At 43.3% G+C, this 16,104-nt stretch overlaps 2 protein-coding genes across 2 annotated transcripts in view; one reads left to right on the forward strand and one right to left on the reverse strand.

Moving 5' to 3' along the window:
- Positions 1 to 2,398, reverse strand: part of RAD51B (RAD51 paralog B) — a 608,256-nt gene extending 605,858 nt beyond the window's left edge. The window contains exon 1 of the mRNA XM_005686011.3: positions 2,371 to 2,398. The gene's annotated coding sequence lies outside the window, so the exon portion shown is untranslated. The remainder of the gene's footprint in view (positions 1 to 2,370) is intronic.
- Positions 4,148 to 16,104, forward strand: part of ZFYVE26 (zinc finger FYVE-type containing 26) — a 67,340-nt gene continuing 55,383 nt past the window's right edge. The window contains exons 1-9 of the mRNA XM_005686007.3: positions 4,148 to 4,203; positions 4,678 to 4,955; positions 6,909 to 6,987; positions 10,871 to 10,960; positions 12,378 to 12,879; positions 13,405 to 13,535; positions 14,108 to 14,272; positions 14,413 to 14,501; positions 15,569 to 15,732. Coding sequence (XP_005686064.2) covers positions 4,762 to 4,955; positions 6,909 to 6,987; positions 10,871 to 10,960; positions 12,378 to 12,879; positions 13,405 to 13,535; positions 14,108 to 14,272; positions 14,413 to 14,501; positions 15,569 to 15,732 — 1,414 coding nt within the window. The 5' untranslated portion in view covers positions 4,148 to 4,203; positions 4,678 to 4,761. The remainder of the gene's footprint in view (positions 4,204 to 4,677; positions 4,956 to 6,908; positions 6,988 to 10,870; positions 10,961 to 12,377; positions 12,880 to 13,404; positions 13,536 to 14,107; positions 14,273 to 14,412; positions 14,502 to 15,568; positions 15,733 to 16,104) is intronic.

Below are 16,104 nucleotides of genomic sequence, written 5' to 3' on the forward strand. Positions count from 1 at the left end.
GAATCACTGTGATTCTCTTAATAACACAAGCAAAGGAGAAGCTGTATTATACTCAGATGGCAGAATATCCTCTGGATAAAGTAGAAACAGGGACTCTTCATTGTTCCAGGAGATAAAACAATAAAATGATCAGAAAAAGAGTCACATTTGGGAACTATTCACTGAGAATGTAGATATTTATTTCCAATACCATGGCCCAAATTTCTAATCAGATTAACACTCTTTCTCTCTCCCTCATCTTTCTCTCTCACACACACACATCCCTCCCACAGTCACAAAGTAAATCCTCATTTCACTCAAAGGGAATTTGTCAGTGTTGGGTTTTGTGTCTCCAATAGAAAGTTTACCAAGTGACATCTGCTGAATCATTGCCCAGGGTCTTCACATACCAGGTAGCTCTGGGCAATGACATCATTTTGACTAATAAACTCAACCCAAAAAGGAGAACAGGGCTTCTCTAGTGGCTCAGGGATAAAAGAATCCACCTGCCAATGCAAGAAACGCAGGTTTGATCCCTGGATAGGGACGATCCCCTGAAGAAGGAAATGGCAACCCACTCCAGTATTCTTGCCTGGGAAATCCCATGGACAGAAGAGCCTGGTGGGCTACAGTCCATGGAGTCCCAAAGAGTCAAACACGACTGATCCCGCACACACACATCACTTGCCTAGACTACTCATATTGTCTCTGGTCACTCCCTGCCCTGTACACCCAACCCCCCAACCAACAAAAAAAATAAATCGTTTGTTCCTTCCACAGATGCTTCTTAAGCACACATTCTGCTGAGTGCTGTGCCACAAGAATCACTTTAGTATACTTCTCCCCTTTGGAAACTCACAGTAAAAGATGAAAAGGAATATATATACAAATAACTAGTCATGCAGCAAGTATTGTCATAGGAATTTAAATGTGCTATGGCAACTCACTCCAGTATTCTTGCCTGGAGAATCCCCCGGGCAGCTACAGTCCATAGGGTGACAAAGAGTCGGACACGACAGTAACAAGAACACACATACTCAGGTGGAAGCAGAGAGGAGTAAGCACCAAACTGACCCACAAGTCACAATCCTGTCAGAGGCAGCCTCCTACAAATGTGCTCCAACCCCGTCACTCTCATCCTTTCAAACTGCCCATGGGACCATGAGACCACAGGATAAACTCCACATTTCTTATGATGGCCTAAAGCCTCTTGGTAAACTGGTCCCTCACTTTCCTCTCATTCATATATCAGATTGCAAGGCCCAGATTCTGACCTTTCTGGTAAAATCACTTGCCTCCCAGTACCTTACTTTCCTCATCTGAAAAACAGACATCGTGTAAATACCTACTTTGCAGGAATGTAGTGAAGGTTAGAGGATGTGGATGGTGCCTGGCTCCTAGTGCTAACAATTACTATTAATTCATTCAGCAAAACCAGCGTTTGCGACCTCAGGTGACCTGCCTTCCAGCCATAACATTGATAGGTTACATAAGGGCCATCCTGCCTCCCTGATTTTCCTCCACAAAGACTTCCTGCTTACTCTCTTTCTCTCCAATGTTCTCATCACACAGTGAACTCATTTGTTCGATAATCTTATTAACACGTTGTTATGGCTTGAACGTTTGTTTCTTCCACGTTAAATCCATGCTCTGCCTATATGTGCGAGTGCATGTGCACGAGGGTGTGAGGGAAGAAGTTCGATCCTGGAAAGTGAATCCTTTTCTTATCAAGAAAAGAAAAATCCTTACGATAATCGAAAACTGTGAATTAACAATAATAGCTAATATTTCTTGAGCCCTTATTACATGCCACTTTTCCAAGAACTCAGATTTTTACCCCATTTTATAGTTTGATATCGAGGCACTGAGTTGAAAAACTTAACCAAAGCCTAACATCTAGCACAAGGTGGAGTCTGCATTCGAACCCAGGTATCTGACTCCATATTCCACACTATTAAGTACCTCTTAATTCAACAACACCTGAAGACAGGCAGACACTCAACTTCCCTTAATGACGGGCTCTCCATCCTAGACCTCAAACTGCCCACACGTGGGAAGATGGATGGACATCAAGAGGCGAAAACATCACCCCAGAATCCCTTAACAGCTCTTCCCAACAAGGTGCAGCTTCCACGCAACCCCCACAAAGGAAGACCAGACCCCCTAAGATCTGCGGCTGGGCTCAAGATAAGATCCCAATGTACCTAAGGGGGCGTGCGCCTGCACCCAAGAGTGGCTCTCCACTCCCCCGATATCAACAACACGTGCCCAGAGAGGGAACAGGAAATAAGCGCACCCCATTCCCCCAAACCGCCCGCAACAGGAAACTTTCCAGTACCGGGTTCTGCAGCACCCAACTTTCAAAGTTTCCCCTATCCCTTACACACTTACCCGCGGAAAGCGATGAAAAGCAATAACCGAAGCCCTGGTTGGGTCGTCACCCTGGGGAACTATCCAATAAAAGGTAGGCACAGGCCCAGGGCGGCTCCGCTGCTTGCTGGGAATTGTAGTTCACACTCTCTAATATCGGTGAGTCCCAGTCAATTTCTCATTATAGTGATTATCAAAACCCGGTGGAGGAATATCAGCAAGGAGAATACGATGCCAGGAAATAACTTTAAGTTTCTATTCTTTATTTTGTCACTTCATTTAAAAGCTGCTTAATGGACCAGAAAGACACGTCAATTTTCTGAGAATAGACGAGAATCCACCAATCATCCAAGTTTTGGAAGATAATTTTTGGGTTGCTTTGGTTTTTTCCTCCGCCTTTGGTGGTGAAATAGTTTGGAAAATATTGAATGAAACTGCTCAAGCCAAAAACATGTAATGGGGAAAAGTCCGAGTCTATAGTTGAAGAACATGACGGAAACCAGAAAGTTCAGCATAAAAGCAGCTGTGATGAGGAAACCTAGTAAGTTGTTTTAAGACTCGATTTCAGATTATTATATTTGAAAATGGCTTTTTGCTAATTCTTTGCTCTCATCTCCCCTGTGCATACCTCTGTGTTATCATTTAGCCCACTGCATCGTAACTATTGACCTGCACCCCTCAGTAGACTGTGATCTCTTTGAGGACAAGGACCGCATCTTCTTCAGCTTCTAAAGTAGAGTCTAGCGCACAGTTCACGGTTGTCGGTTCAGTTCAGTTCAGTTGCTCAGTTGTATCCGACTCTTCACAACCCATGAACTGCAGCACGCCAGGCCTCCCTGTCCATCACCAACTCCCCGAGTCCACCCAAACCCGTGTCCATTGAGTCGGTGATGCCATCAAGCCATCTCATCCTCTGTCCTCCCCTTCTCCTCCTGCCCTCAATCCCTCTGAGCATCAGGGTCTTTTCAAATGAGTCAGCTCTTCACATCAGGTGGCCAAAGTATTGGAGTTTCAGCTTCAACATCAGTCCTTCCAGTGAACACCCAGGACTGATCTCCTTTAGTATGGACTGGTTGGATCTCCTTGCAGTCCAAGGGACTCTCAACAGTCTTCTCCAACACCACAGTTCAAGAACATCAATTCTTTGGCGCTCAGCTTTCTTTATAGTCCGACTCTCACATCCATACATGACTACTGGAAAAACCATAGCCTTGACTAGACGGACCTTTGTTGACAAAGTAATGTCTCTGCCTTTTAATATGTTGTCTAGGTTGGTCATAAGTCGGAAAATGAGCAAATACATAACGGGAGTTAAGCAGAAGGAACTGGAAATTCAGAACGTAGGGTTCCGGAATTATAAGGGAGTCCAAGTGGAAGGAATAATAACGAAGGACTTAAGTCTCCTTGATCTGGGTATCCCCAGGGCGTGGCTAAGCACTGTCACTGGCTGGCGCTAGGTAAACGCTAACTTCAAACTAGGAGGAGAAAAGAAAACAAAAGAAAAAAGATCAAGGCACACAGCTATTCATGCCACTCGCTCCATCGAAGGCAAAACGGAAGGTATCAAGCGGAGGAACTGTCAGAACTATGAGGGATGGTCCTAAGGCACGTATCTCGTATCGCTTTCCCAGCTGGCTAGCTTCCTCAGGTCCAGAGGTAGAGTCACGTGACCCAAACAAATATGGCGCTTTATTTGCATCTTTCTTCCATTGACCAATTACAGTAGCCGATGTCAATCCTCATTCCCGCCTCCCCCTCACCCCCCCGCCCCAGCCTGCCGAACAAGATTTGTCACCTGACTCGGCTCAAACATGGCTTCGCTGGAAGATGTACAGATTTGGGCACCGGGAGCGGGTAAGTGTAAGGCGCCCCGAGGAGGCAGGAGCGCTCTCCACGATCCCGATAGGAAGCGTCCCTGCGCCCCAATCCCCACCGCCTTCCAGTTCTGACACCGATTCCTGTCCTGATCGTCAGTGCTCTGCCTTAAAAGAGGGCTCAAACTAGGGAGGTTCCTGCTGAATTTCTCATCTTTAGGGAGGCGACCACCTGGGGATTTGGAGCCAGATTGGGCATAAAGTTCAGGAGGAAATAAGGAAGTGGAGTTTTGGGTCTGCGTTGCGGGCTAATATGACGATTAATATTAATCAAATATTGGATGCGCCTAGAGAGATGGGATCCACCCCTTGGGGAAAGGTGGAACTTCTCAAAAAGAGAGACAGTAACATGTCAGATTAGAAAAGTAAGTCCTGCCTTTCCTCGTACGGGAAGTGATTACTAGTTTGTCTTATTCCTTCCTTTTCTTTTCTCTCGGATGTGTATTGTTTCTAGGAGATAGTCCACAAATGAGAAAAAAGCCGATGTGTTTTCTGTAATTCATCTGTTTCTATCTCCCTGCACTCTGTGCTGGGGAAAATGCACCATCCATTTGGAAAAGAGGAAGCTGCTTCCCAGAAGCAGCTTTTAGGATTTTTCTGTGAGTGCCTTCGGAGAGGAGAATGGGAACTGGCAAAGGCGTGCGTACCTCAGCTACACGAGGCACAAGGGGATATCCCAAAGAAGGTGGAAGATATACTTTGGGCGCTGGTCCTGTGTCCCAATCAGCTGAGGTAAGGGATCTCTCGCTTCCTCCCATGCAGTCACAGGATGAGAGAGGAAGTGTTCAATACTTGAGCTCTAGTCCACGTGCCTCACTCAATCACCTTTGAAGAATTAACAAAGGCAGATTGTATTTCGCTTGTTCTGAAATTTTACTTCTATAATATTGTTACATGCCTGTTTATTACTTAATCAGTTTGGCTTTGAACTATCATCTGAAACTGCATTTAAGCCTGGAACGAGCATTTCATGTTTATTATCATTAATAATAAAGCATTTTTTTTTGCCTCCATAAGAGCAAATCCTGCTCCCTTCTTGCTTGTGATATTGAAGATACTGTTGTAGCTTTAACAAAGGACCAGAAGTGAGTTCACTTAAAACTTTTTATTTTGAAATAATTAATTATAGACTCACAAGAAATGCATAAATAATACAAAGAGTACCCTTTCCCCAACTTCCCCCAATTGTGACATCTTATATAACTATAGTGAATATCAAACCAAGAAATTGACACCAGTACTGTTAACTCGGGGGGGCTTCCCTCATGGCTTAGCGCTAAAGAATTCGCCTGCCAATGCAGGAGACTCAGGTTCAGCCCCAGGGTCAGGAAGATCCCTTGGAGAAGGAAATGGCAACCCACTCCAGTATTCTTTCCTGGGAAATCCCATGGACAGAGGAGCTGGCAGGCCATGGGGTCGCAAAGAGTTGGACGCGGCTAGGCGACTAAACCACCACCACTGATAGCTAGACTACATCCTGATTTGGTTTTCACAGTTTTTTTAATCTGCGTTCTCTCTTTAATTTTGGCCGTGCTGCACTGCATGCAGGGTCCTAGTGCCCCAACCAGAGATGGAACCCACACCCCGTGCATTAGAAGTGTGAGTCCCAACCATTGGACCACCAGGGTAGTCCCAATATGTATTCATTTTTATGTGTTCAGCTCTGTGCATCTTTATCCATTCTTAGATTCATGTAACTACCACTATAATCAGGCATCACCGCAAAAGAATTCCGGCACCCCCCCTCCACCCGTCCCTGGGACTACCCATTTGTGCATTGATTCCTTCTTTGTCCCCTAGCAACCAGTGTTCTCTCTGTGAATTTTGAAGTTCTTCCTGGCAGTGCTATTAACAGTTAGTGGTATAGGAGTTAAACTTCAGTCTTTTCCCTCATTTTTCCTTACTCTGGCAGTTATTTATAAGAAAGTATTGTATTAGCACAAATAGAATGGAGATTTACATGATTCTTTTCTTCCTTTAAATTTGGATTCTAGTCAATTACTGTCTAAACTACTAACTTCAAAAAAGGCTTATGAACTCATAGAATTCTGTTTTTTATGCTAAGTTGCTTCAGTCATGTCTAACTCTTTGTGACCTTATGGACTGTAGCCTGCCAGGTTCTCTGTCCATGGAATTCTCCAGGCAAGAATACTGGAATGGGTTGCCATTTCCTGCTCCAGGGCATCTGCCAACGCAGGGACTGAACCCACCTCTCTAATGTATCCTGCATTAGCAGACAGGTTCTTTACCACTAGGGCCACCTGGGAAGCCCCAATCCTATTTTTAGCACAGAGTTAAAAAACAAATTTTTATGAACTTTCTGGTTTCTTTGATTACTTGATATCAGTTTCTATTTCAAGATTTCAAGTTTTGTTTCAGACAGTTTTGCTTTTATGGTTTTTGGTGGAATATTATTTTGTTTAAAAATAAGTAAGACTAGATAAGGAGATAGAGAGAGAATTGAGACCTTTTCCTTTTTTATTTTTTAAGTGAATGCTGCTAGTTCTGTTCTGACTCTCCCTCTACTGATCTGTCACATACATTCAAAAATTTCTCATTAGGGCAATGTCTTGCCTGTTCAGGTGTAAAACAGACTGAGCAATGAAATCTAAATTTTGGATCACAAAGAAGAAAAAATCAGTAGAAATTCTTTGCTTAGAATTTCTTTTCTTTTTACATTTTCAGATGTGGACAGGATATCAGTCCTCAAAGATTAGCCTGGGTCTGGCTTCTTGTACTGGAAAAATGGTTGGCCCTGGAAAAGGTAAAGAGGTTTACATTTCAAATTTTCTCCTGAGGCCAGGATTGAAAAGAACTTGGAAAGAGTTGTGAAATTTCCCTTCTGTCTGCTGTTTCCTTTATTTTGAGGTTTGTTGTAATCCTTTTTCAGTACTGACAGTGAGGTTGGCTTGAATATTTATTGATGTCTCCTTACCTAAATTCATTTATTAATTTACTAAGCTACATTGGCATTGAGTCACCAACATACCATTGGAGGTGATACCATTGTGTTAAAAACCACTGTGACTCTTGTGCTGGAAGAGAACTTTGGAGAACTTGGTGAAAGTGACAAGACTGTGAATAAAGTCTAATCCTCGTAATACTCAAGTAATGGAGAATGGCTGAATCAAAACTTGGTTGTTGATACAAAAATTGTATTTTAACTAGTCTAGTACAGTGAAATCTTACTGATTTAAATATCATTAATTAATAATAACTCATGTGACTCAAACTAAAAGTTACCAAATTTTAAAAAATGAATAAATTAATAGTGAAAGAAAACATAAGGAAGGGTTTAGGGTTTGTTTTTATTTTAAGAAAAATTACCATTCTTACCTCTTTTAGAAATATGTGTTAATTATCAGAAATAAATATCCATTAAAGAAACTCTCTGCAGAGAAGGCAATGGCACCCCACTCCAGTACTCTTGCCTGGAAAATCCCGTGGGCAGAGGAGCCTGGTAGGCTGCAGTCCATGGAGTCGCTAAGAGTTGGACACAACTGAGCGACTTGACTTTCACTTTTCACTTTAATGCATTGGAGAAGGAAATGGCAACCCACTCCAATGTTCTTGCCTGAAGAATCTCAGGGACAGGGGAGCCTGGTGGGCTGCCGTCTATGGGATCACACAGAGTTGGACACTACTGAAGCGACTTAGCAGCAGCAAAGAAACTATCTAAGGCAATTTTGTATTAAAGCTGACACTTTAAGATTTAAGTGAGGAACCGCTGACTCAAAAAAGAGATGACTGGCTCAAGGTCACACCATAAAGTTAGTTGGCAGAACTGGAGCTGGAGCCAGTGTCTTCTGCCTCCAACTCCTCGGTCCTCTCCTTTTCCCACCTCAATGTTATCTTTAGCCTACATGGACTGGAAAGTAAGAAACTGTAAATTCTGTTTTCTAAATGTCTATAATTCAGCCTAATTTTCTTCTTCCCTTCTCTTGGTCATCAAAATGAATTTTGTCTTTAGTTCTGAATTTGCCTGACACCTTTCTTCACATAGATTTCAAAAAGTACCAGAAGTTACTAATCTAAATGCATTCATCATCCAAATTTTTGATAATGGACTAGCAAAGAGAAATGACAAAAAAAAGGTCAGCAGGAGAGGGAAGAAAGTGAAGCGAAACTGAAAAATAATCAACCCCAGGGTGATTCAGAGTTGGCTATAGTTTCGGATCTAAAAGAGACATCTTCAACTGAAATATCCAAAGTATCTTCAAAGAGAAAAGGGGAAAAAAATGTCTTACTGTCACCAAGGACCTTTTCAGTACACACATGGAATTTATCAAACCAGATGAACTTTTGCCTCACAGAGCATATTTGCTTACTCTGTGCTAATTGGTGGTGGTTAAATTTCTGCACAGTTGCTCAACCAGATCTGAAGGTGAATTTCACTTCCCTGGCTCCTTTTCACAGACTTAAGAGTTGTTTTTCCCAGCATTGAAGATCATCTGGTCCGTAAAGCCCCAGTGCCTCAGTTATTTAAGCAGTTTAGGGAATGTTTTAAACTTTATACAAGGACCTCAGAGAATTTTAAAACTTTATACAAGGACCAAGACTTCAAATGCATTCCTGGAGTAGTTCTACAAAGCCAGTCTTTGTCCTAGACCGGCCTTCATCTTCTACGGACTAGCTGGCAGCTCCTTCTCCTGTCTACCACCTGCTATTGAAAGCTCCTTTTTAATTATTTGTTGAAACAGTGATTCTGTTTTCCCTTTCCTTCATCCATTTTTGCCTTCTGCCTTTTTGTTTTATCGTGTGAACAGCATAATGTTCACAGCCTGCTGCTTCTAAAAGAGGAAAAATGCAAACAGCTTCCATGTCCACAGTCCAGAACTGATTGATCTATTTGTAAAATACTGTGGCACTATTAAAATTACATGATAAATGAATTTTCAGTCTTGTGGAAGGATAGTTGTATTCTGCTATTTGAAGAAAAAGAAAAAGCTGTTTAGAAAACAGTGTTTGTTATGCATGCCTATATGCATATATAGAAAATGGTCTAAATACTCTTAGAATACAGTTGTAATTATAGTTCTCCTTTAGTTGAAAGATTTGAGGTATGTGTGTATTATGAATGTGTGTTTTCATTTGCCTGTTTGTATTCTCTGATTTTTCTACATTGAACATGGCCTTGATTTTATAAGAAGAAAATCTGTGCTTAGAAACACTGGGCAAATTATTGCCTGTTTTACAGATGTTAAATGTTTATGACCCTGCAGAGGCATAAAGTAACCTCACCAGTAGAAAAATACAAGCTAGTCAGTCTTTAGGACTTTAAATGAAAGTCCTAAAATCTTAACCAGTTCTTTTATTAAGAGCCTGCTCTCTGGCATTATCTATTCCTTCCTCTTAGTCCTCAGTGGAATCACTAACTTTCAGCTTGCCAGATGAATTTTCTTTATCACCTTCCAATCACTAGCATTATGCATGGATTCAGGTGGCATAGAGCATTAGGGGAGGGCATGGTAAGAAGGATTTTGGACCAAGAACATACTAGATCTTATTAGCCTCTGATGTAATGAATGACACAAGAATAAAGTAAGCATGCTCTTATGTTCTAAACTTCACTTAACAGGCACACAATCCTGCAGGTGCTTCTTGCTTTGATTTAGGAGACTTTTCAATAAAACTCATCTTCTGGAAGATTTAACCAGCTGCAAGATTTACAGATGTCTCTAGTTTTAAAGAGTGCTTGTCAGGATTAGTCCCAGACTTTCATCTTATTTGAATTTGTGCCTAAAGAAAGGGGAACTATCATTTTAGTTTTAAGGACCAGGTGAAGGGAAGTTATTGTGAAATAAGCAGGTAGAGAGTAAGTCAGAAGCTTTCTCTCCTTTATGCATTAGTCTCCAATGACATGTCTCTTTAACAAACATCTTCCTTTTCATGCTTGAAATGATTGGAAAATACTTCCTAATCATTTCATCTTTACTGACGATTGTGTCTTAAAACATCCCAAGGCCATAGGTTTGTTGATTTAGCAATTAAATGAGATTTTTTAAAAGCATGTGAAAACTTGGCACATAGTAACTGGCACAAAATAAGTGTTTCATGAATATTAGATCTCTCCCCCTTTAATTTTCTAACTAAAAATGGAAATTAAAAATAGGGGGTTGGTCCAAAAAAGGATCACGTGGGCCATTCCATCCCAACTTACTCATAACTGGGTATTTGGGACACCACAAGGAAGATTCTTGGAGAAGGTCCTCAAGTTAGAAAGGAAAAAAATCACATGAAATGAGCAAGCCTTGGCATTTGAGGCTGATCAGTGTGGGATTTCAGTGTTAGTACTTAAGGGGAGTATATGTTCAGTTTAACTGTTTTTGTTTATAAAGAAAAGTGTCTGAATGAAAACATACCTAGAAATAAAATGGTCAAAAGCATTTTTTTTTAGCATTTTATCAAAAAAGAAAGTACTTTATCTTAGAGAAAATAGAAATAAGCTGAACCAGAGAGAAGTACTTACTTATAATTGTCAGCTAAAATATAGTCTGTTTTTTTGGCTGCTCCATGTGGTGTGGGGGATCTTAGATCCCTGGCCAGGGATTGGACCAAGGCCCACTACAGTGAAACCACTGGACAGTCAGGGAATTCCCTTAAAACATATTCTTAATCTCTATGCTTCCTTCCTATGATTCTTCTAGAAGTTACTCCCAGCTGGCTTCCGAAGAAAACTTGAGTTTCTTTTATTGTCAGAAGACCTCCCAAGTGACATCTCAGAGGACATCCTCAAGGTGAGAGAGAGCCCCAGCTCTGTCTGCCCAGGGGTGCAGTCACTCAAAAAGCTCAGCTTTCACGGATCCAGCAGCAACAAGCCCTCAGATGTTGGCTGTTCACTTTTCTCAGGCCAGACCAGGGGGAGGCCCCTTGAAGGAAATTTAGAGATAGGGAAATCTTATCTAATTGTAGACTTCCTAGAAGTGTTTTGGCCAGAAGTACTAAGTATACTAAGTATAGCTCTGAAGAAGGAAATGGCAACCCACTCCATTAGTCTTGCCTGGAAAAATCCCATACACAAGGAAAAAAAAAAAAAAAAAGACCTTTTTCTGTAACAGGTGCACTGAATATGTTATAGTTAATCCTCACAACCACTTTCTGGGAGCAGATTCAGAATCTTAACTAGATCTGTCCTCTAGTGCATGAGGGATGCTCTGAGGCTTAATGCTTATTTTCTTCATGACCTGGCCACCAGCTAATGAAAGACATATTTACAGTAGGATTTAAGGTAGGGACCTTCACTAGGACTCAAGGTCCTTTGACTGTCTCGGAGGCAGGTAATGAAGTATCCCTGAGCACCACCCACAGGAAGGAAGAGTGGGAAATAACCTACCAAACAAATTATAGGCTCCAGAGATCTTGCCTTTTAAAGACTTACAGTCTAGTGGGGGAAGAAAGAAATATACACATAGCACAATTATGTACTAAACCATATGGTACTGAGCCCCATAAGGAGGGAGAGTTGTGTGGGTTGGATGTACTGGGGAAGGTTTTATGGAAAGATTAAAAAATGGGTTGTATCTGCAATGTTATGTGGCAGCCTGGATAGGAGGGGAGTTTGGGGAAAATTGGATACATGTATATGTATGGCTGAGTCCCTTTGCTGTCCACCTGAAACTATCACAACATTGTTAATCTGCTATACTCCAATATAAAATAAGAAGTTAAGAAAAAATAAACAATCAAAAAAAAAAAGAACAGGCTGTATCTGAAATCTTGCTTGGGATTTAGATCAAGAGTTAAAAACTAGTCTCTAGTGTTCTTTTAAAAATTGAATTTAAGTGCTTATAAAAATTTGTTACCTGGTCTGTGAACTTGCAGTCACATTGTACATTTCAGGAGCAATGGGGATAGGAGTGTGGATAGACTAGCTTGAGGATGGAGGCCTTGGACAAATCTCTCTTTGCCTCAACCCCCTAGTTTGAGGACACCTTCAAAATGAGGATAATAGTAGTGTCTTCTTCCTAAGGTGGTTTTAAGTATTAATTTTTCTGTCTAAAGAACCTGGCACATAGTAGCGACTACAGAAATGTTTGCTACTGCTACTACTGTATATATCCATGCATGTGTACACTGAAAAGAGGGAAACATCAAGGCTTGTAAGTGATAACATTCTGGACATACCACCCATCTCTCTCTTCATCCTCTATTTAGGAGCTGTACACGGTCTTAGCACAAGACAGAGTGGACCCTGTGCTTGATGGAAACCTGAGGCAGGAGAGCTGGCCCCCTCGGCTCAGCTCAGAAGCTGTCTCTATGCTCTGGGATCTCTTGAGGGAGGCCCCCCAGGTCGCACAGGCCCTGCTGGAGCTCCTGCTTGGGGAGGTTGATGGTGCGGGCCTCCGAGGCTGGCCTCTGCAGAAAGCACTGGTGGACCTCATTCGAAAGGCACTGCGAACTTTGCGGGGCCCTACTGCTGCGCCCCCAGGGACAGTCGATGCCATCTATGGGGCCCTGCAGACACTGCGCTGCCCTGCAGAGCTGCTCGGGGCTGAGCTGCGTCTCCTGTGTGAGGAGCTGCTGGAGGCCTGCAGGTCTGAGGGGAGTCCCCTACGGGAGGAGCGGCTGCTGGGCTGCCTGCTGCACAAGGCCGGGCGGGATCTGGTGTCCCTGTATGGCCACACCTACGCAGAGAAGGCCGTGCCCTCAGGAAAAAGTATGTCCCTGTCCAGCTCCTGTGTTGCCAATTCCACCCTGTTCAACCCCTCTGAATCCCTGCCTTCCATGTTGCTCTAGAAATCTAATGGAGAAGCTAAGCAAAAATGGGCAAGGGTTCTGTAAAAATGGGCATCTGTGCTTTGTGAAAGCATGGATTTTGTAGTCAAGATGGAGTGATGGGGGGAAAAATGATACACTAGCAGGAAAGAGGTGGCGCTAATGGGAAAGAATCCACCTGCCAATGCAGGAGCCACAAAAGTTGCAGGTTCAATCCCTGCGTCAGGAAGATCCTCTGGAGAAGGACCTAACAACCCATTCCAGTATTCTTGCCTGGGAAATCCCATGGACAGAGGAGTCTGGTCAGGGGAGCCCTGGGGTTGCAAAGAGTTAGACACAACTGATGAATTGAGCATACACACCAAGAGAAGAAAAGAGTCTTTAAGACAGAAGTGTAGAAAATCTGGTGTAACTTTTTGAAAGAGTGAACTCTCACATCAGTTGGGCTGTCTGTGTTAATTTTCAGTCCCACCGGATCCTCTCGATCCTGAGCGGGCAGTGCTAGCCTTGTTCTCCGATCCTGACCCAGCCCACGCCTGGAAATTGGCCTATTTCTATTGCCTGAGCAACAACAAGCACTTCCTCGAGCAGATCCTGGTAAGTCAAACTCAGTGATGCTCCATCACACAAGTTCCCAGGGATCCTTTCCAGGGTTTTTTTTTCATTCTTCCTTTCTTGCCCATTCATCTGTCCAGTGCAAAGCAGTTTAATTAGTGGTAAGTCATCTAGTTTGTGTCCATCTCACAGTTCCAGAAGGCTCTGAGAACCAGTATCATTCATATTTAGAATTACCAGCATTTCATTTCATATCTGTCCTTGGGCAGCTATGTGTAAGCTTTCTGGAGGGTGTGAGGAAGAAGAGACAGTGGCAGCAACATGTCGCCTAATTGACAGGGGAATCTAATTACCCTTCTTCCAGATTGCAGCTGAGCTCAAGTTTAATTCAACAATTATTTATTAACTTCGTCTATGTGCTACATCCTATGCTAGGATCTGGAGATACAACAGAAGTCAGTCCCCGCCTTCAGGAAGCTTACAGTCTAGTATTTCTGTAAACAATTTCTAAACAACTGGCCACTTCTGGCATTGTTGGAAACCTCCCTTCTAAACGGAAAATCTTCTCACCCTGATGTGCAGCAAGTCCTCTAGCCCTCTCCTTTGGCTTCCAGGTGACAGCACTCACCCTACTGAAGGAGGAAGACTTCCCAAGTCTTGGCTGCCTGCTCAATAGAGAATTCAGGCCTCTCAGCAGACTGCTTGTGCTCCTGGGCTGGACACACTGCCAGAGCCTAGCGTCAGCCAAGAGCCTGCTCCAGACACTCCACAGGACCCAGGTAACTCACGCTGCAGCCCAAGCTCCTCCAGAAATGTGTATGATGAGGCTTTGAGCTGGGGCAGGGTCCTGAAGTAGGTCACAGCCTCTGACCCCCAGGTGCCTGAGTCAGCATCTCTTTCTTCCCCTGTATCAATGCAGGACCACGGCTGTGATAAGCTCCTGAGGGATGCCTGCGATGGGCTGTGGGCTCATCTGGAGGTCCTGGAGTGGTGTGTACAGCAGAGCAGGTACGGTTCTGTACCACCAGCCCCCTTTCCACACTGAGCACACTTGACCCCACAATCTACGCATACTTTTTAACATATCTTCCCCATAAATGTCTTGAGTTGACAGTATTAACCCACAACAAGTAGTTTTTCCAACTATTAAACCAGGAAAGAAACATAAGTAGTGATGATCTTCACTACAGCCACAAGATCATAACTAGAGGATAATCTAAGGATGACAATGATAACAAAAACAAAAGCTTGTGTTTCCTGAGCACTTTCTGTATACCAGGGATTGCTTTAAGCCCTTTACATAATGAGTTTGACCCTAATCCTGTGAGATAGACACCAAAGTTATCCTCATTTTAAAGGTGGGACCCCTGAAGCTCAGAAGTGTTAAGTAAGTGTTAAGCCTAGAATCACACAGCTTTTGGGCATGGTCCGCATCCTTAGCTACATGCTATCTTAAGTCACATTTTTATTCAACAACTGCCTGTTGAAATGTGTGTGAGGTCCTGTGTTTTCCTGATAACTTAGCCTTGCTGCTAAGTCGCTTCAGTCCTGGCCAACTCTGTGCGACCCCATAGATGGCAGCCCACCAGGCTCCCCCATGCCTGGGATTCTCCAGGCAAGAACACTGGTGTGGGTTGCCATTTCCTTCTCCAATGCATGTAGTCCTCCCTAAATCTGAGTTCCTGTTTTGTTCTTCACCCACCTTACCAGCAGAGGTGGAAGTAGCGAGGGGCCCTGACTCAAAGAAAAGCAGAGAATCTCCTGTTGGATCTCAGCTACGAGGGTTGCAGAAATTAGGAAGCGTAGTCTGCGAGCCCTTTTTAGAGTTTGCTGACCACAACGGCCCTTCCTAGGTCCTTTCTAGACAAGTAACAAGCTGGTTTGATAGATGTCCTTCCCTGAGGGTAAACAAATGCTATCCTCTGTCATGGTCCATCTGAAATTTAGTGTTTGGAGAAGTGAAACCTGTGGTGTTACAAGCCAGAGAGAAAGAATAAGAGGAAACGGAGACTGGTCTTTTCTCAAGCAATTATTTAAACTGTCTCCCCTTCCATCCTCCCAATTTTTGCTTTCAGCACCCCCATACCAAAGAGAGATCTCTTGTGTCATTTACATGGTGGAGACAGCCACTCAGTGCTCTACTCTCTCCATCACCTTACAAACCTTCCAGCCCTCAGGGAGGAAGATGTTCTCAAGCTCCTACAGAAGGTGCCAGCGAAGGACCCCCAGCAAGAGCACGGTGAGTTGGTGAAGGAGTGACCTAGACAGGGTTCCCCCCAGGACAGTATTACACATGTTTCTTTTAGCACAAGATTTATTTAGCATGATTGCTGGGATCTGTCAAGATGGGTGGTCCAGCAGGTACCTTCTAAATTAGTGCTATTTGCCCCAATCAGATTATGAGATGTAGGGACACCCTCCCCTTTCTAGGTGAGGCCAAGGGAATCCTATGAGAGCAGTCCCATAGGGATCCAGCTCAGGAACCACAAGCATACCCTCATTCCGTGGAATTAGGAACTGCCCTCTGAATTCACAGCATTGTCACTGGCAGTATTTATGCCAGTTCTTGGTGAGTCTCCAAGGTCCATTAGCTGTCTCATAGCACATTTTG

This window comes from Capra hircus, chromosome 10 (assembly GCF_001704415.2).
Source record: "Capra hircus breed San Clemente chromosome 10, ASM170441v1, whole genome shotgun sequence".
In the NCBI taxonomy this organism is placed as follows: domain Eukaryota; kingdom Metazoa; phylum Chordata; class Mammalia; order Artiodactyla; family Bovidae; genus Capra; species Capra hircus.